The sequence below is a fragment of the Globicephala melas genome, chromosome 15 (assembly GCF_963455315.2).
Source record: "Globicephala melas chromosome 15, mGloMel1.2, whole genome shotgun sequence".
NCBI classification, from domain to species: Eukaryota; Metazoa; Chordata; class Mammalia; order Artiodactyla; family Delphinidae; genus Globicephala; species Globicephala melas.
Window position 1 is genome coordinate 54,104,060 of NC_083328.1, and position 20,740 is coordinate 54,124,799.

The 20,740-nt window shown below is 39.6% G+C and overlaps 1 protein-coding gene across 2 annotated transcripts in view; it reads left to right on the top strand.

The window, feature by feature from the left end:
- Positions 1–20,103, top strand: part of FERMT1 (FERM domain containing kindlin 1) — a 74,173-nt gene extending 54,070 nt beyond the window's left edge. For both annotated transcript variants that reach the window (XM_030872583.2, XM_060285238.1), the window contains exons 10-15: positions 9,407–9,531; positions 10,292–10,398; positions 11,865–12,086; positions 12,695–12,819; positions 13,883–14,024; positions 17,692–20,103. In XM_030872583.2, the coding sequence (XP_030728443.1) occupies positions 9,407–9,531; positions 10,292–10,398; positions 11,865–12,086; positions 12,695–12,819; positions 13,883–14,024; positions 17,692–17,865 (895 nt within the window). In that variant the 3' untranslated portion in view covers positions 17,866–20,103. The remainder of the gene's footprint in view (positions 1–9,406; positions 9,532–10,291; positions 10,399–11,864; positions 12,087–12,694; positions 12,820–13,882; positions 14,025–17,691) is intronic.
- Positions 20,104–20,740: the final 637 nt, after the last annotated feature.

Consider the following 20,740-nt stretch of genomic DNA (forward strand, 5'->3'; position numbering starts at 1 on the left):
TTTTAAGGAACCTCCACACTGTTCTCCATAGTGGCTGTATCAATTTATATGCCCACCAACAGTGCAAGAGTGTTCCCTTTTCTCCACACCATCTCCAGCATTTACTGTTTGCAGATTTTCTGATGATGGCCATTCTGACCGGTGTGAGGTGATACCTCAATGTAGTTTTGATATGCATTTCTCTAATGATTAGTGATGTTGAGAATTCTTTCATGTGTCTGTTGACAATCTGTATATCTTCTTTGGAGAAATGTCTATTTAGCTCGTCTGCCCATTTGTGGATTAGGTTGTTTGTTTTTTTGTCATTGAGCTGCATGAGCTGCTTGTAAATCTTGGAGATTAATCCTTTGTCAGTTGCTTCATTTGCAAATATTTTTTCCCATTCTGAGGGTTGTCTTTTGGTCTTGTTTATGGTTTCCTTTGCTGTGCAAAAGCTTTGAAGTTTCATTAGGTCCCATTTGTTTATTTTTGTTTTTATTTCCATTTTCCTAGGAGGTGAATCAAAAAGGATCTTGCTGTGATTTATGTCATAGAGTGTTCTGCCTATGTTTTCCTATAAGAGTTTGATAGTGTCTGGCCTTACATTTAGGTCTTTAATCCATTTTGAGTTTATTTTTGTGTATGGTGTTAGGAAATTTTCTAATTTCATACTTTTACATGTACCTATCCAGTTTTCCCAGCACCACTTATTGAAGAGGCTGTCTTTTCTCCACTGTATATTCTTGCCTCCTTTATCAAAGATAAGGTGACCGTATATGCGTGGGTTTATCTCTGGGCTTTCTATCCTGTTCCATTGATCTATATTTCTGTTTTTGTGCCAGTACCATACTGTCTTGATTACTGTAGATTTGTAGGATAGTCTGAAGTCAGGGAGCCTGATTCCTCCAGCTCCATTTTTCGTTCTCAAGATTGCTTTGGCTATTTGGGGTCTTTCATGTTTCCATACAAATTGTGAATTTTTTTGTTCTAGTTTTGTGAAAAATGCCAGTGGTAGTTTGATAGGGATTGCATTGAATCTGTAGATTACTTTGGGTAGTAGAGTCATTTTCACAATGTTGATTCTTCCAATCTGTGAACATGGTATATCTCTCCATCTATTTGTATCATCTTTAATTTATTTCATCAGTGTCTTATAATTTTCTGCATACAGGTCTTTTGTCCACTTAGTTTATTCCTAGATATTTTATTATTTTTGTTGCAATGGGAAATGGGAGTGTTTTCTTAATTTCACTTCCAGATTTTTCATCATTAGGAATGACAGAGATTTCTGTGCATTAATGTTGTATCCTGCTACTTTACCAAATTCATTGATTAGCTTTCAAAGTTTTATGTCAGCATCTTTAGGATTCTCTATGTAGAGTATCATGTCATCTGCAAACAGTGACAGGTTTACTTCTTTTTTTTCCAATTTGGATTCCTTTTATTTCCCTTTCTTCTCTGATTGCTGTGGCTAAAACCTCCAATACTATGTTGAATAAGAGTGCTGAGAGTGGGCAACCTTGTCTTGTTCCTGATCTTAGTGGAAATGGTTTCAGTTTTTCATCATTGAGGACAATGTTGGCTGTGGGTTTGTCATATATGGCCTTTATTATGGTGAGGAAAGTTTACTCTAGGCCTACTTTCTGCAGGGTTTTTATCATAAATGGGTGTTGAATTTTGTCGAAAACTTTCTCTGCATCTATTGAGATGATCATATGGTTTTTCTCCTTCAATTTTTAATATGGTGTATCACGTTGATTGATTTGTGTATATTGAAGAATCCTTGCATTCCTGGAATAAACCCCACTTGATCATGGTGTATGATCCTTTTAATGTGCTGTTGGATTCTGTTTGCTTGTATTTTGTTGAAGATTTCTGCATCTATGTTCATCAGTGATATTGGCCTGTAGTTTTCTTTATTTGTGACATCTTTGTCTGGTTTTGGTATAGGGGTGATGATGGCCTCGTAGAATGAGTTTGGGAGTGTTCCTCCCTCTGCCATATTTTGGAAGAGTTTAAGGATAGGTGTTAGCTCTTTTCTAAATGTTTGATAGAATTTGCCTGTGAAGCCATCTGGTCCTGGGCTTTTGTTGTTGGAAGATTTTTAATCACAGTTTCAATTTCAGTGCTTGTGATTGGTCTGTTCATATTTTCTATTTCTTCCTGGTTCAGTCTCGGCAGGTGCTGTCTACAAGAGACCCACTTCAGACCTAGGGACACATACAGACTGAAAGTAAGGGGATGGAAAAAGATATTCTATGCAAATGGAAATCAAAAGAAAGCTGGAGTAGCAATTCTCATATCAGACAAAATAGACTTTAAAATAAAGACTATTACAAGAGACAAAGAATGACACTACATAATGATCAAGGGATCGATCCAAGAAGAAGATATAACAATTGTAAATATTTATGCACCCACATAGGAGCACCTCAATACATAAGGCAAATGCTAACAGCCATAATAGGGGAAATCGACAGTACCACAATCATAGTAGGGGACTTTAACACCCCACTTTCACCAATGGACAGATCATCCAAAATGAAACATTAAACAAGATGGACTGAATTGATATTTATAGGACATTCCTTCCAAAAACAACAGAATAGATATTTTTCTCAAGTGCTCATGGAATATTCACCAGGATAGATCATATGTTGGGTCACAAATCAAGCCTTGGTAAATTTAAGAAAATTGAAATTGTATCAAGTATCTTTTCTGACCACAACGCTATGAGACTAGATATCAATTACAGGAAAAGATCTGTAAAAAATACAAACACATGGAGGCTAAACAATACACTACTTAATAACGAAGTGATCACTGAAGAAATCAAAGAGGAAATCAAAAAATAACTAGAAACAAATGACAATGGAGACACAACGACCCAAAACCTATGGGATGCAGCAATAGCAGTTCTAAGAGGGAAGTTTATAGCAATACAGTTCTACCTTAAGAAACAGGAAACATCTCAAATAAACAACCTAACCTTGCACCTAAAGCAATTAGAGAAAGAAGAACAAAAAGCCCCCAAAGTTAGCAGAAGGAAAGAAATCATAAAGATCAGATCAGAAATAAATGAAAAAGAAATGAAGGAAATGATAGCAAAGATCAATAAAACTAAAAGCTGGTTCTTTGAAAGGATAAACAAAATTGATAAACCGCTAGCCAGACTCATCAAGAAAAAAAGGGAGAAGACTCAAATCAATAGAATTAGAAATGAAAAAGGAGAAGAAACAACTGACACTGCAGAAATAAAAGGATCATGAGAGATTACTACAAGCAACTCTATGCCATGAAAATGGACAACCTGCAAGAAATGGACAAATTCTTTGAAAGACACAACCTGCTGAGACTGAACCAGGGAGAAATAGAAAATATGAACAGACCAGTCACAAGCACTGAGATTGAAACTGTGATTAAATATCTTCCAACAGACAAAAGCACAGGACCAGGTGGCTTCACAGGTGAATTCTATCAAACATTTAGAAAAGAGCTAACACCTATCCTTCTCAAACTCTTCCAAAGTAAAGCAGAGGGAGGAACACTCCCAAACTCATTCTACGAGGCCACCATCACCCTGATACCAAAACCAGACAAAGATGTCACAAAGAAAGAAAACTACAGGCCAATATCACTGATGAACATAGATGCAAAAAATCCTCAACAAAATACAAGCAAACAGAATCCAACAGCACATTAAAAGATCATACACCATGATCAAGTGGGGTTTATTCCAGGAATGCAAGGATCCTTCAATATATGCTAATCAATCAACGTGATACACCATATTAACAAATTGTAAGAGAAAAACTATATGATCATCTTAATAGATGCAGAAAAAGCTTTCGACAAAATTCAACACCCATTTATGATAAAAACCCTGCAGAAAGTAGGCATAGAGGGAACTTTCCTCAACATAATAAAGGTCATATGTGACAAACCCACAGCCAACGTTGTCCTTAATGGTGAAAAACTGAAACCATTTCCACTAAGATCAAGAGAAGGACAAGGTTGCCCACTCTCAGCACTCTTATTCAACATAGTTTGGGAAGTTTTAGCCACAGCAATCAGAGAAGAAAAAGAAATAAAGGAATCCAAATCAGAAAAGAAGAAGTAAAGCTGTCACTGTTTGCAGATGACATGATACTCTACACAGAGAATCCTAAAGATGCTGCCAGAAAACTACGAAAGCTCATCAGTGAATTTGGTAAAGTAGCAGGATACAAAGTTAATGCACAGAAATCTCTGGCATTCCTATACACTAATGATGAAAAATCTGAAAGTGAAATTAAGAAAACACTCCCATTTACCATTGCAACAGAAAGAATAAAATATCTCAGAATAAACCTACCTAAAAGACCTGTATGCAAAAAATTATAAGACACTGGTGAAGAGAACATTTTGAAACAATTTTTTGGAAATGTTTCCATTGCCACAGTGTTGCCAATAATGATACTGCCTATTAAAGCAATATTATCTGCTCACCTTTAAAACCTGGAAACAGAATTTTTCTGTGTTAAAGCATCCAAATTAAGAGTGATAGTGTATTTTAAACCCACTTATTAAAAATATTAAAGAGCAACATATCCTGATCAATTTGCATATGTGAATGATTGACATCAGCAAAGATGGAAATTAGCAACCTTGTTTCAACAAAAACCTTCACAAACAGGTAGACGGCATTAAAATATGAATAGTGTGATTTAGTAAACAGGGCCAACAGTGTGCTTCCTCCACTGGGGTTTGTATAACTGAGCAATAACCTCCCTTCTTGAAACAAACCAAACTTTTCACATATATTTATTTTTAATTTAGGTTTATACAAGTTTTGTAATGTATATATTGTAATATATTACAAATAAATAATTGTAAATATGTTAGGGGGTAGGTACTCAAAATATTTTAAGGATTGGGTGTGCCACATTTTAGTTTGGAGATCACTGGTCTGGAGTTGTGTTTCTCAAACGAGGGAAACATGTTAGGAAAGGTTACTTAAAATGAAGATGCCTGGGCCCTAACCTGGACCTGCTGAATAGGAAGGATTCTCTGGGACTGGGCCCAGGCTTGTATATCTTCAACAAGTTCCCTCCCAATTCTGATGAACACCAGAATTTGAGAACCATTTTTCTAGAAAATAAAGCCCAGCTCCTTAGGTGGACATTCAGAGTCCCACTGTGGCCCTCGTCTGCTTGCTGTTCTGGTCCCCATCAGCCCCACACATGGAAATGCTGTAGCCTCAGAAACTGCCTCTTTGCCCATTTCCATGGCTCAGCCCGGTACCCAGCATGAGGCAGATGTCCAAGAAGTGTTGACTCAACTCCTACCAGCAAGGTACCAGGCTCTGACTCGTCTCTGCATTTTGCACATGCAGTTGCCTGAACTCTTTTTTTTTTTTTTAATTTTATTTATTTTTGGCTGTGTTAGGTTTTTGTTGCTGCATGTGAGCTTCCTCTAGTTGTGGTGAGTGGGGGCTACGCTTCGTTGCGGTGTGCGGGCTTCTCATTGCTGTGGCTTCTCTTGTTGCGGAACACGGGCTCTAGGCACATGGGCTTCAGTAGTTGCAGCACGCAGGCTCAGTAGTTGTGGCACATGGGCTTAGTTGCTCCATGACATGTGGGATCTTCCCAGACCAGGGATCAAACCCATGTCCCCTGCATTGGCAGGTGGATTCTTAACCACTGCACCACCAGGGAAGTCCCTGAACTTTTCTTTTTGAAATTTCTTTTCCCTGTTCCTCCCATCAAATTCTTATTGATCCTTCATTCTATGTTTAAATATTGTGTACTCTGTTACTCACCACTCCTATGTCCTTGTGGTATGACTTACCACATTTTATTATATTTATTTACTTATACATTTCCCTCTTTTAATTACAAGCTCCATGAGTATTTGACACTGTCTCTTCTCTTTTTTTTTTTTTTTTTTTTTGTCATACTTCAGGTAACATTTATTGATTGCTTGTTTTGTTTTTTGGTTTTCTGAAATTTATTTTTATTGAGATAACATTGATTTATAACATTATATGTTTCATATGTACAACATTATATTTCTACTCCTGTATACCCTACAGTGTGCTCACCACCAAAAATTTAGTTTCTATCCATCACCATACAGTTGATCCCCTTTACCCATTTTGCCACCCCTCCCCCACCCCTACCCCTCTAGTAACTACTACTCTGATCTCTGTTATCTAGGTGTTTGTTTTGGTTTGGTTTGGTTTGTTCATTTATTTTGTCTTTTGTTTTTTTATTAGTTCTTTGTATTCCACACATGAGTGAAATCATATGGTATTTGTCTTTCTCTGTCTGACTTATTTAACTTAACATAATACCCTCAAAGTCCATCCATGTGGCCACAAATGGCAAGATTTCATTCTATTTTGTGGCTAATATTCCATTGTGAATATATATGTATATATTCATATACATATACATACCACATCTTCTTTATCTGTTCATTTATCGATGGACACTTTGGTTGTTTCCATATCTTGGCAATAAATAATGCCACAGTGAACATAAAGGTGTATATATCTTTTCAAATTAGTGTTCTCGTATTCTATGGATAAATACCCAGAAATGAAATTGCTGGGTTATATGGTAGTTCTATTCTTAATTTTTTGAGGAATCTCCATATTTTTTTCCATGGTGGCTACACTGGTTTGCATTCCTACCAACAGCGTATGAGGGTTCCCTTTTCTCCACAACCTCACCAATACTTGTTATTTCTTGTATTTTTTATAATAGCCAATCTAACAGGCATGAGATGATTTTAACCTTGTAGTTTTGATTTGCATTTCCCTAATAATTAGTGATGTTGAACATCTTTTCATGTACCTGTTGGCCACCTGTATGTCTTTGGGAAAATGTCTATTCAGCTCCTCTGCCCGGTTTTTAATTGGGTTGTTTGTTTTTTGTTGTTGTTGAGTTGTATGAGCTTTTTATATAATTTGGATATTAATGCCTTATTGGATATACCATTTGCAAACATCTTCTCCCATTCAGTAGGTTGTCTGTTCATTTTGTTGATTGTTTCCTTTGTTGTGCAGAAGCTTCTCAGTTTTATGTTATCCAATTTTTAAATGTTTGCTTTTTTTTCCCTTGCCTGAGGAGATTTATCTAGAAAGATATTGCTAAGACCAATGTCTTAGCAATGTTAGCAAACATAGGCATACTGCCTATGTTTTCTTCTAGTAGTTTATGGTTTTAGATATGGTTAAGACTTACATTCAAGTCTTTAATCCATTTTGAGTTGTTTTTTGTGTATGGTGTGAGATGGTGATCTCGTTTCATTTTTTGCTTGTAGCAGTCCAGTTTTTCCAGCACCATTTATTGAAGAGACTATTCTTTCTCCATTGTATGTACTTTGCACCTTTGTCATAAATTAATTGTCCATAACCGCATGGGTTTTTCTGCCAATACCATGCTGTTTTGATTACTATGGCTTTGTGATTTAGTTTAAAATCAGGGTGGGTGATACCTCCAGCTTTGTTTTTTCATTTGTTTGTTTGTTTTTTGTTTTGTTTCATTTCATTTTGTTTTGTTTTGTTTTCCTCCTTAGGATTGCTTTTGCTATTCAGAGTCTTTTGTGGTTTCATACAGACTTTAGAATTTTTTATTCTATTTCTGTGAAAAATATCTTTGGGATTGCATATAATCTGTAGATTTCTTTAAGTAAAATGGACATTTTAACAATGTTAATTCTTCCAATTCATGAGCATGGAATATCTTTCCATTTATTTGTGTCTTCTCCAATTTCTTTCAACAGCGTCATCTAGTTTTCAGTGTACAAAAAACTGTCTCATTCTTGTGTGCACCATTCCCCACCCAGCCACCTTCTCCACTCCTCCTTCCCTGCCCTGCCTCAGCCTCTGGAACATCATTAGTTTTGAGGATATGCAAAAGCAGCTGGAGGATGAACCAACCTGGAAGAAAATAGTAGAGGGAATTTAAGATCTTTTGATACTCTTAAAGTCCAGTTAAAATAGAGAAGCAGAGTTTCATTCTTAATTCTGAATAGAAATATTTAGATGCCTAGGACTAAACTGAGACTTCACTGTCTTTTGATTGTAGGCTGTGTCTTTAGATTTTACTTTGAAAATATTAACTTTAGAGAATCTGATTCTTAGACAAGTAATCTTTTAAATATATTCCTTAGAATTATACTACCTACAACTTTCAACATGATAAATACTATTTTAAGGTAGTGATTTTCTAAATCCTAGAAATATTAACTCCGTATAATGTTTTTCAGTTTTATTGTGTGATTTTTATATAATAATCTCCTGTAATACATTGGTTTTTTAATGAACATATTCTCCCTTATCCTGGTGTTAAGGATAGCACATGTTTAGCTAATGAAAGACTAGTACTGACATGTTAAAAGACTTACCCTAAATTATATATGAGTGCAGTTAAGCCCAAGCTTCCTCTCTTCCTCTGTTCTTGAATGCAGAAATCTACCCCTCAGACATGAGATACCCTGATGCACCCCCAAGGCTGGGATTGTTCCATTGAACCACATACAATTCCTATTACCTTTTCTCTGTCCATCTGTATCCCCTTCCCTACTCCCCAGCTCGATCTCTTGTTTTCTATTTTGAATGACCCAGCTGAGGCCTGCCATTGGCATTGCCAACCTTGTCTAGCCCAGAGTACAAAGTTTTCTGGCCCCAATGGATATAATGGTTGGAGGTCTTCCCCCAAAATATTTTTAAATTGAAGTATAGTTGATTTACAATGTTGTGCCAAAATATTTTTTAATAAGAGTGAGTCTATGTAGATTAGCTGTAGATTTTGGTGATTTCCATGGCTCAATAGGAATTTTCTCATGGTTTCTCTTAAGGGTCAAGAGGAAAGTACAGAAAAGTACCTTTATATCTGATTTTTATGTCTGATAATCTGAAGATTGTGTTGTCCGTATAGACAGCTTTTTCAGATTCAAGAAGTAAACTGAAATTTTAGATGTCACCAGATTCATGGATGTTTCTCACATCATCATCATAGTAATAATAATAATAATTTGTTGAGCACTTCAGTTTGCCAGGTACCTTATAGAGATTACCTCTTTCCATCCTCACAAAAGCCCTATGAACTGGAGGCTGATACTCTCCCATCACACAGAAGCAGTACATGTGGCCCAGAAAGATGAAGTGTCTTTTCCAGGGTCACACATTTATACAGTAGCAGAGCCAGAGTGTAGCCCCAGGTGGTCTAGCTCCTGAGATTTTGCGTTAACTTCTGCATCTCATATCAAAACCCCATTTTCAGTTTTTAGAAATGAGTTAGCAATTTGAAAATTATTTTTAAAAATACAGAGGATGTTGTTTCAAAGGGTCCCTAGAGCATCTTGATCCACTTGAATTTGCAATGTGTCCTACATTTCTGGATGCTTTTTCAAATGCTTACTGTACTTTAATTTGCAGGCCCAAGAAGCTAATATTAAAAGCTTTCAAACAATATTGGTTCGTCTTTAAAGACACGTCTATAGCCTACTTTAAAAATAAGGAACTTGAACAAGGAGAACCAGTAGAAAAACTAAATCTTAGAGGTAAGAGGGTCCAATATCTTGGTATGGCTTGTCACGGCCCAGCAGGTGGATGAAAGCCAAGACTCCCACCAGTGAAGCAGGTTCACTCCCAGAGGAACCTCTTATGTCACAGGTTGTCAGTGACCGCCTGCCTGCAGCTCCTCCTCCCTGTGAAACATGGACTGAAATGCAAACCAGTGAATGGTTATTTGTGTTATGCTGTCCCTTCTTTCCCAGTGTGTCCAAGTCTCTGAAGTGGTGGTAATTGGTGTCATAAACATAGTACATTAGACATTGTTGGATCCTGAAAAACACTCTGAATTCCAAAACAATTATGTCTAATTCAGTATCACTTTTGTGCCTGATTTCTGAAAGTGGCCGTGAGTGTACTGGTAACTCCATTAACTAAAAATTTAATTAACTAGTGCACTCAATTCCCTTATCATTGTGACAATCAGAGGATTCCCTCTGCTTTAATTCATTTCAAAGCTTATATTCAATAACTGATTATACGAGTTAGAATAGCCAAATCAACCTGAAAAATGAATTCAACTGATGATTATTTAAGAAATCCATAAAAGCAATATTTTTATTTATCCATGTTATGTTCATAACTTATCTAGTTATCCTTTAATTAATGTTATCAGCCTGCTCCTCAGTTTTTCAGAAGAGAACCAAATCTGAGGAGCTTATGTTCAAAGTCTTTATTTTAGATGCACATCTGATATTTGTCTAAGAGATCTCTCAGAACTCAGTTCTGTCCTTGCCTTTTATCACTCAGGCTGTGAAGTTGTGCCAGATGTAAATGTAGCAGGGAGAAAATTTGGAATCAAGTTACTAATCCCGGTTGCTGATGGTATGAATGAAGTATATCTGAGATGTGACCACGTAAGTAAAACCACAAAAATGGTAAGTCACCTCACCTTTATTAAGCCTCAGGACAAACTATCTCAGGTGTTTTCTCAAATGAGGGCACTCATCAGTTAGCTATTGCTTTGTAACAAACAATCACAAAAATCACACAGACACATACGAATAAACGTTCTGCAGGTGGGCTGGGGATTGAATGATCCAGGCTGAGGGCATCTGGGCAGATCTGCTTCAAGCCATCCACCTGGCTCGGCTGGCTCCTTATCGCAGGCTGAGCTCATGGGATTTATTCTGGGTCCCAGCCTGCCTGGGGAGGAGGCTCTTCTCATAGTGATGGCAGAAGTGCCAGAGGGGAACTGGGAATGTGTGAGACCTCCTAAATCTTAAGCTTGCAGTCAATCGGTAGGTACACTGTCATTTCCACCCATGCTCCATTGACTAAAGCACATCCATGACCAGGCCCAAAGTCAAGATATGGGAAATTACACTCTAGCTCTGGCGGGAGGGACTGTAAAATTACATGGCAAGAGGTGTGGATGCTAGGAGGGTGAAGATTGAGGCCAGTGATTCAGTGAACCACACCTACTGTTGCCCTGAAGAATTAATTCGATTCTGCACCTGCATCACCTCGGCTTCTGGGACCACTCCCCTTTGCTCCCTGAGGTAACAAATGAGCACTGACATTAAAGAACAATAGAAGCCACCACTAACTGGTTCAGCACCACCAATGGACCTGATTCCTGCTATGGGATTAGAATCTTTACTAAGGATAGGCCAGGGGAGAAATAATATGAGAAGTCAGTTAATGATTTTTCCTCATTTTCTTCTGTCATAGAGATAAGATGTGATATGAAAATGGAAATATGTGTCAAGGAGGCTATCGGGTAGTTTGGGTTTTCACCTGTCTGTGCCCCACGGAGCTCCTTTTTGTCCTTGGTTCATCTTTTTTTTTTTTTAATTTATTTGGTTGCATCGGGTCTTAGTTGCGGCAGGTGGGCTCCTTAGTTGCAGCTCATCAGCTCCTTAGTTACAGCACACGGTCTCCTTACCTGTGGCTCGCAGGCTCCTTAGTTGTGGCATGCAAACTGTTAGTTGCAGCATGCATGTGAGATCTAGTTCCCTGACCAGGGTTCGAACCCAGGACCCTGCATTGGGAGCATGGAGTTTTATCCACTGCACCACCAGGGAAGTCCCTCCTTGGTTCGTCTTTAAATGCAAAGTTCTCCACATGAAATTTCTTAAAGTTGACATTCATATTCTCTAGCCCCGTGGTATCTAGAAATTCAACACAGGACTCAAAAGCTCTCATTGGACTTTAAATTACGTGGTTAACAGTCAGTCTGAATGTGTGCCACTTCATATCTTTCCTTGCTGGGAAGGTGACGGTTTTGTATCATAGAGATGAAAGCCCAGGTCCTGCTCTGTTCCCAGCATGGCTGCTTTGCATTTGAACTTACTTCTCAGCTCTCTGGTGTTTGCTGCAGGAGAGTCAGTATGCCCAGTGGATGGCTGCCTGCATCTTGGCATCAAAGGGCAAAACCATGGCGGACAGCTCCTACCAGCCAGAGGTCCTTAACATCCTTTCATTTCTGAGGATGAAAAACCGGAACTCAGCATCTCAGGTGGCTTCCGGTCTTGAAAACATGGATATGAACCCAGAATGTTTTGTGTCACCTAGGTGTGCAAAAAAGCACAAGTCTAAACAGGTACTACTAATCTGGTTGGGGTGATTGTCTGCAGCAAATTCTGTATTTTCTGAAATAAAATAAATAATTTAAATGACTGAGATCATCATCATGAAAAATCAGCTGATAGGGAAATTTGACTATGAACTGGGTATTAGATGATATTAAGAAATTATTGTGAATTTTGTTAGCAGTGACTATACTGCTAACTGAACATGGCAATATTCTCAGAATAAACCTAATTTAAAAATAATGATTTAATCCCCACAAATTAAAATTTTAAGTTATGCTTCCATAAGAGTGGGGTTGAAAGTTACACAGATAAACTGATTCAAGTAGAACCATTGTCCATGGAGACCACAGACCCCAGAAAGAACTCAGGACTCTTCATCTACATAAAGCTTAGATATTTATGTGTTGGTCCATCTTCCTGTTTCTCCACAGTGATTTGCATGTATTATAGAAAGAGAGAGAGAGAGTGAATGAATGAATGGGAGGAATTGTCTTTGTGGAGCTGTAGTTGGGCCCTGCATTCATTCTTCTTGTTGGGGACCCGGGGCCAACGGGATGATTGCTGTAGAGAGTCAGTGCCTGCTAAGGAGAATTTGACATCTCCCACTTCTGCTTAGCTGGCAGCCCGCATCCTGGAAGCCCATCAGAACGTGGCCCAGATGCCCCTGGTCGAAGCCAAGCTGCAGTTCATTCAGGCATGGCAGTCTCTACCTGAATTCGGCCTCACCTACTACCTTGTCAGGTGATTACAATGCTCACTTGCCTCTCTCACTTTCTGTTCAATTTTAAGTGGTTTCATGGAGCCCAGTTTATTCTCATTTGGGCTAGAATGTAGAACTCTTTCTTTTTTTTTTTTTAATTTTAGAATACTGTCCTTTCACAAATGGCCCAAACACTTTTGGCTGCTCATGACAATCTTCCATACCTCTGTTCACAGTGCCTACCAGATCTCTCTGCTTCTCCTGGGTCCCCTAAGTTTTCAACTTAGCAGCACGAGTGATCCTTTTAAGATCTCAGTCAAACCACGTCAGGCCTCTGCTCACCACCACTGAAGGCATTGTGTCATACTCAGAGTAAGAGCCAAATCCTTACAGTGGCCCTACAAGACCTTAGTGCTGGAATTTCACATCCTCTCCCCTCCTTCACTGTGCCCAGCCACACTGGCCTCCTAGCAGGGCCTTGAGCCTGAGGAAAAAAAAAGACTCTGGCTTTCACACTGGCTGTGCCCTCTGCCTAAGATACTTTTTCCCCAGATATCCACATGGCTCACTCCCTCACAGACATTAGTTCTTTGATCAAATCTCCCTTCTCACTGAGATCTTCCCTCTCGATTTAAAATTGTAACAACCTCATTGCCAGTATTCCCTGTCCCACTTCTGTGCCTTATCCTCCTTTATGACCTTATCTGGCATGTATATTTCACTTATTCATGACCCTGTCCCCCAACTAGAACACAAGCTGCATGAGGTCAGGAATCTTCTGTCTGTTTAGGTCACTGCTGTATTCCCAGTGCCTAGAAGGGTACCTAGCATACACAGTTCATGCTAATTTGAATTAACTGACTTGACTGCCTCTTATTTTGCTTTCCTCTAATGTCAGTTTCACTTAAATAATGTCTGCAGGACAGCCTACTCTCCAGCCTTCATATTCTATCCTAATGAAAATGCCCTTCTATAGAAAGTTAATCCCTCATTGTCTGTTCTTCAGAAATGATTTGAAATGTTGGTATTCTCTTTAAGAAGTTGTATGTGAATGAACATCATGTTACAGGAAGCAGTTTCATATTTTAATTATTTTTTTTTCAGATTTAAAGGAAGCAAGAAAGATGACATCCTGGGAGTTTCATATAATAGATTGATTAGAATCGATGCAGCCACTGGGATTCCAATTACAACATGGAGATTTACAAATATGAAACAGTGGAATGTAAACTGGGAAATCCGGCAGGTAAAGTGAAAGTTTTTGGTACATTCAGCATTGAGCCTATAAATGTGTGTTCCCTCAGAACTGCAGCTTATTTTGATTTTAAGAAGGTGTTATTATACTTAGAACTCAGAAACCACAAGCATGTGGTAATTGTCTGCTAAAATAATCACATGCAGTCCTGAGCAGTTTCCTAGCAAGCACAGACCAAATGCTTTTGAATTAACACAAGTTGGCTTAGTCTCCATACAGACAGACTCTAAAATTGCTGAGCAGTTTGATTAATTTCTTTCAACTCAGTGTATGATTATGTAAGATTTAGGCTGACCATTACTTAGCTGAAACTACCTGAGCTGTAAATATCATACAAAATAAATACAAAACAGGCGTCATCTGACTGGCTGCCAAGAGATGTAACTGGTTGAGAACTCAGAGGCTCAACTGCCCACCTGGAGAGCATTCCAGTCCCAAAGGGGAAAAGTATCAGAGAAGCCAGCGAGGTACACAGGGGTCATGGAGGAAACTTAGCCTCTGAGTTCAGGAGCCCTGAGCCCCCATCGTCCCGCCCTAGGAACCAGGTCAGGCCATGCCTGCATCACAGGACGTGCTAGACCAAGTCAGACACACCTGAGTGTCCTGATGATTTAAAACATTCTGCTGTTGCTGATATAGGATCTTTAACGCATTCCTTTGGCATTCCCATTTTTCCAGTATAAAGCTGTCAATGTAGAGCGAGGATAAGTGACTCACATTTTTCTTTTTTTAAGAACCATGGATTCCTCTCAGCAGGGCTGTTGACCATCTGGACTCATTTGCAGAACAATATTCTGAGATTAGATGGCCTCTAAGGCAGTGACTCGAAAACCTTGTACCCCCAAGGTCGTGTAAATCCGACTCTGGGAAATGCAAATCAAAACTACAAAAAATGAGGCACCACCTCACACCAGTCAGAATGGCCATCGTTAAAAACTCTATAAATAACAAATGCAGGAGAGGATGTGGAGAAAAGGGAACCCTCCTACACTGTTAGTGGGAATGTAAGTTGGTACAGCCACTATGGAAAACAGTATGGAGGTTCCTCAGAAAACTAAAAATAGAATTACCATATGATCCAGTATCATATGATTACCATATGATCATTACCATATGATCCAGCAATCCCACTCCTGGGAATATATCCTGACAAAACTCTTAATTCAAAAAGATATATGCACCCCTATGTTCATAGCAGCACTATTCACAATAGTCAAGACATGGAAACAACCTAAATGTCCATCAACAGATGAATGGACAAAGAAGATGTGGTACATAGGTACAAAGGAATACTACTCAGCTATAAAAAAAAGAACAAAATAATGCCTTTTGCAGCAACATGGATGCAGCCTGAGATTATCATACTAAGTGAAATAAGTCAGAAAGAGAAAAACAGGGCTTCCCTGGTGGTGCAGTGGTTGAGAGTCCGCCTGCCGGTGCACAGGACACGGGTTTGTGCCCCGGTCCGGGAAGATCCCACATGCGGCGGAGTGGCTGGGCCCGTGAGCCATGGCCGCTGAGTCTGCATGTCCGGAGTCTGTGCTCCGCAACGGGAGAGGCCACAACAGTGAGAGGCCCATGTACCGCAAAAAAAAAAAAGAAAGAGAAAAACAAATACCATATGATATCACTTGTATGTGGAATCTAAAATATGACACAAATGAACCTATCTACAAAACAGAAACAGACTCACGAACATAGAGAACAGACTGGTGGTTGCCAAGGGGGAGAGGATTGGGGGAGGGATGGAGTGGGAAGTTGGGGTTACAGATGTAAGCTTTTAAATATAGAATGGATAAACAAGGTCCTACTGTATAGGTTATAGAGAACTATATTCAATATCTTATGGTAAACCATAATGGAAAAGAATATTTAAAAAAGAATGTATATGTGTATAACTGAATCACTTTGCTGTACAGCAGAAGTTAACACAACATTGTAAATCAACTACAATTTAAAAAAAAAATGATCCAACTGTGCACCTTAAATAGGTCTGTTTATTATACATCGGTTATACCTCAATAACACAGTTTGGAAAAAAAAATCTGACTCTGGGAATTACTGAGATCAGTGATTCTTTTTTTGTTTGTTTGTTTTTAAAATAACATTTATTTTTTAAAAGTTAACATGTGCATAATAGGAAACCGAAAAACACAAGAAGCAAAAAGCAAAGTCATCCATAATCATAAGCAGTTTACCGTTTGATGTGTCCTTCTAGGTCTCATTTGTGTATCTATACAACTAAGCATCCATTTTCATATAAGTAAGATCATACAGTTATGTACTGTGCTTTTTCAGACATCAGGAATATTTACCATTTCAACGTCCCAAAGCTATTTGAGTATTTTGATAACCAAGAATACACTACACCAACTCAATCTACAAGGAAAAAAATGTAATCCTGCCTTGCTTGGCAACAAAAATTTCATAAAAGACAAAAATGGCAACAGGCCTCTAGATAAAGATATTGGAAGAGTTATGATTAAAATACCACATTTCCTTAATGTTCCATTAAAAATGAGACAGAAAGCAAAATATAAATACAAACACATCCACATACATGCCTCCCTTTATACTTCCTTCTGCCCCTCTGCTGCTAACCTAATGAGCTAGTCCTGACGTACATTTCTCAGAGACGGTTTAACAATTCCATATCCAAGATGCTGCTTTTTTTTATCAGTTGTAACAAAGATATTTACCAATTGGTTAATTCATTAGCTCTACTTTTTATCATACATTGTCACCTCAGGATATCTAAAAGCTTAGATGTTGCAAAATAAAGAATGAGCCTTGCAAAAGACTTTTGCTGGTGTGTACTATTGAACATTTCAACTTATCCATTGCTCTATATGTTACATGCCTTTGGTTTAACTTTACTGTATATATTATGTACATACTGGACAAATGGGTCCTAATTTTATAATATCTAGTCTCTAGATATTAAAGGGGTTGCCAATGTATGACAAAAGTAGAGTTGGTAAACTAACACATTTTGTACACTTTTGTGTTAAAATTCATTGAAAGGCCGTCTTTTGAAAAGGACCTTTGGAAATGAAATTGTAAATCACATCTAAGTGACACATGTGCCTGTACTCACCCACTGTTGGATGATGGAAAGAAGTAATTGGGAGAAATGAAGGGTTCTAGACTAGAATGTTTCTGTGTAGATCAGTGATTCTTAAAGGTCCCCAGCTGATTCCACTGGGCAGCCAAGGTGGAGAACGGGTGAAGCTTCAGTTTCTTCCAGTGTTAGAGTTTATGACTTCCAGCTGGGAAGGAGTGAGGGCCGTGGCTGTAGGAAAATTCACATGAGCCTTTTTCTCTCCACTAAAAAATCTGCAAAGCACTCTGCCCCTCCACACAGGGAGTGCTTAGACAGTTCTTTCATCTAAACAAGAGCCAGACAGGAAATATCTTTTGTGTTGAGCGTTAGAATGTTTTGCCAGGTGTGCAGCAAAGCTGACACCACAAGAGGGCGCCCAGAGAGCAGAGACGTTTTCTGTAAGCTTTGATGCAAGCAGTGGGTTATGCAGGGTTTGGGGAAACCCATCTGTCAGCACCTCAGGAGTCCTCAGCTCTGGGAACATCTCCAGCCAAGCGGCTTCTTTCTCATTCGTCTTTGTCAGAGCTTAAGTATACCTGTGCCTTCCTCTTCCAGGTGGCGATCGAATTTGACCAGAACGTCTCCATCGCATTCACCTGCCTGAGCGCGGATTGCAAAGTCGTGCATGAGTACATCGGGGGCTACATTTTCCTGTCCACCCGCTCCAAGGACCAGAATGAAACTCTCGACGAGGACCTGTTCCACAAGTTGACCGGTGGCCAGGAGTGAACAAAGCAGGCCTGCTGGACCTACACAGAGGGCAGTCCTACCCGGACGTTGGGTCAACAGCCTGCACCATGTGTACATTCCAGGCTGACAGCATATATTCACCACTGGACACCCAGACCCTCGCCTCATTTCCAGCACCCTGCCTAGCACATCCCTCTCCTCACTCTGCCCTCTGCTACCCGCTGTGGAAGGGGCCTCAGTTAACCTCTTCTGTAATGCGGGGCGGGAGAGAGGACACTGCTCGGCATTACTCCAAGGCTCCACCTGTAGCTATGACCTGCAGAACCTGCAATTGCATGGCTAGAAGCTGTCCGTGTGCTTATCTGCTTTTTTGCTAAGTCAAAGGAAAGACAGGTTAAAAGCACATGTAGCAAGGACAAATCTTATTCCCCAAACTCAGGTATGAAAAGAAATGTCTTTCCTTAACAGAAGTGCCTTTAACTACCATCTTGTGAAAATGGCAGAGGGAGCCCCCGCATACACTTTTGTCCCATAGGTCAAAGTCTGGGGGTGAAGGTCTGGGGAAAGGTGGAGTTACCTGGTACCAGTTGGTGACAAGGGGTCAGAGTAGTGGCCCTCAGTGTCATCAGTCCCGAGTGACATCTGCCAAGGTGACCATTGACCCATCTGGTCTTGGACATCGGTTACTGCCCCATGTGCAAGTCCTATTCCATTCCTGGGGAGCCTTCAACCACAATTAAAGGGGATCCCTTAAGTCCTTCTAAAGACACAGTGACACAAGTGTTCAGGGAAACCCATTTCTCAAACCCACTCCATGTCTCAACAGCTTCTACTCTGGGTTGAGGCTCAGGAAGATGGGCTTAGTTCTCTCTTCATAAAAACCACCTCCCAGCATCAAGGTTTCCAGTGAGGTCTCCATCCCAACCAGTCAGGGAGAGAAGAACAGGACACAGGGCAGCCCGTACCCAAAGACCACCAACTTAAGGGCTCTCAGCTTCCCCAGGGGCTTCTGTCTACTTAGGGCCTTTGGCTGGTCTGTGGGGTAGGGAAGCCTTGCTTTTATCACTACCCAGTGTTCTGGATTTGTGTCTGTTTATATGACTCACAGCCTTTCCCCTGAAGGCCTTTGGCTTTGTAAATCAAAAGCAGATAATGGACTTCTTTTTTTCTCTACTTTTTGCTCTGTTGTCTCTGCCTTGAGACATGAATGTGGGCCAGTTAACAGCTGCCTCAATTGTCATTTTCTGTTTTGGTTCATCAGTGTTGGGAGGATTGAGTTTTAAGAAGGTAAAAGGCAGTACTGGGGTTAGAGGGAAATATCAGATGTATTTTAGTATGTTTTTATAAATATTCTCCTGTCACACAAAGGATGTGGGTTGCAAGGGTAAGGCTGAGACTCTGTTTCCATTTTGAAGTTATTTTAGGATGCAAACCTCAGGGGGCCTGGCTGGATTTCAGATGCCCAAAAACATTGGCTGTTGCTTTATTTTCTAACAAAACTGTTTGAGAAGAGAGATCTCTGCAATTCTGGGGGCCACCTCGAGACAGCCTTGGCTGGGGACCCTTGGGCCCTGAGCCAGAAGCTGTCACTGGAAATTCCTCTTTCAGCCTCTCCTTAGAGGTGAATGTTATTGAAGAATCTTCAGGCAACTGAACTTCTGAGGCCTAGCTTAAAGCCTGGATGTGGCTTGGGCACTTGGAAAATCTGGTCCATGTCAAAAAGTACTGAGTTTGAAACGTTTTGTACAGAAACCAGTGCCAAGTGAACTGCGTTGAACTTGGTGGTCATTTCTCCATAGTCCTGGGCTCCATTATTTTAGAGCCTAGCTGGGCCCGACATTAAAGTAATGCTCCTTGATGTCACAGTTTCCCTGTCTGCTGTCAAACGCAGCTCTGCCTAATTTACCAAAGCTAAACCTTTGGTTCAACCTTCTGCCTTAGCTTTTCCTGGCTGTCTGACATTTCCATGAAAACACTCAGAAGAGCTGACCAGTTTAACCAGACTTTCAGGGGAGCATTTCTTCCACAACTCCACAGTCACATCCCAGAGGAATAAACAAGCATGGCAGGAAAACCTTAAACACTGCTATTCCAAAGAGCAACTTAAGGACTTTTTTTTACATTGGGTGCAAAGGTCACCTGACTTCCTATGATGAAATTTGAAATGAATGTGTGCCTTTCAACCCTGTTTGATTTCTTATCTACAGTACATGGGGAATTCTGCATTTTTTTGTCTGTTATTTTATATGACTTTTTAAATTAAATGGTTTATATGGATTTGAATATGGTCTAGTTGTGTCCTCTCCAGTCTGTTGCCTCTAAAAAGGCGAATATTTTCTCCATTATGAAAAAGGAGTACAACTTTCAGGTTTAACATTTGCTTTTCCTCACAATTCCAATATCTGAGCTATTCTCTGCAGTGAGATTGACTTAGAAACCTCACTTAACCCTTGGTTTCAACTCTTTTCTCATTGACTGTCACTAGATTTCCTGACATATCGTGAGCTCTTTTTATCCGGGTCCACCTTTTAGAAAAAGCACGATAGAGCAAAAAAGTAGCCAGAGGCAGAGGGACATCAGAGGGCCTCTGATTTGATGACCCAATGTCACGGGCACATCTGATTTAGTGATAGATGGTCCATAAGGGTTAGGAATGTGTAGTGTTTAGATATCCCTTCATGCAATTCTTTTTTTTTTAATTTAACTACAGTTGATTTACAATATTGTATTAGCTTCAGGTGTACAGATTCTTATCCATTATTGGTTATTACAAGACATTGAATATAGTTCCACGTGCTATATAACCCTTTGTGCAATTCTCACATCAACCCACAGGGAGCAGAAACGGCTTGCCTTCTCATTTCACAAAGGAGAAACCAGGCTCCGAAGGTGAAGTAACGTGCCCAAGGTCACA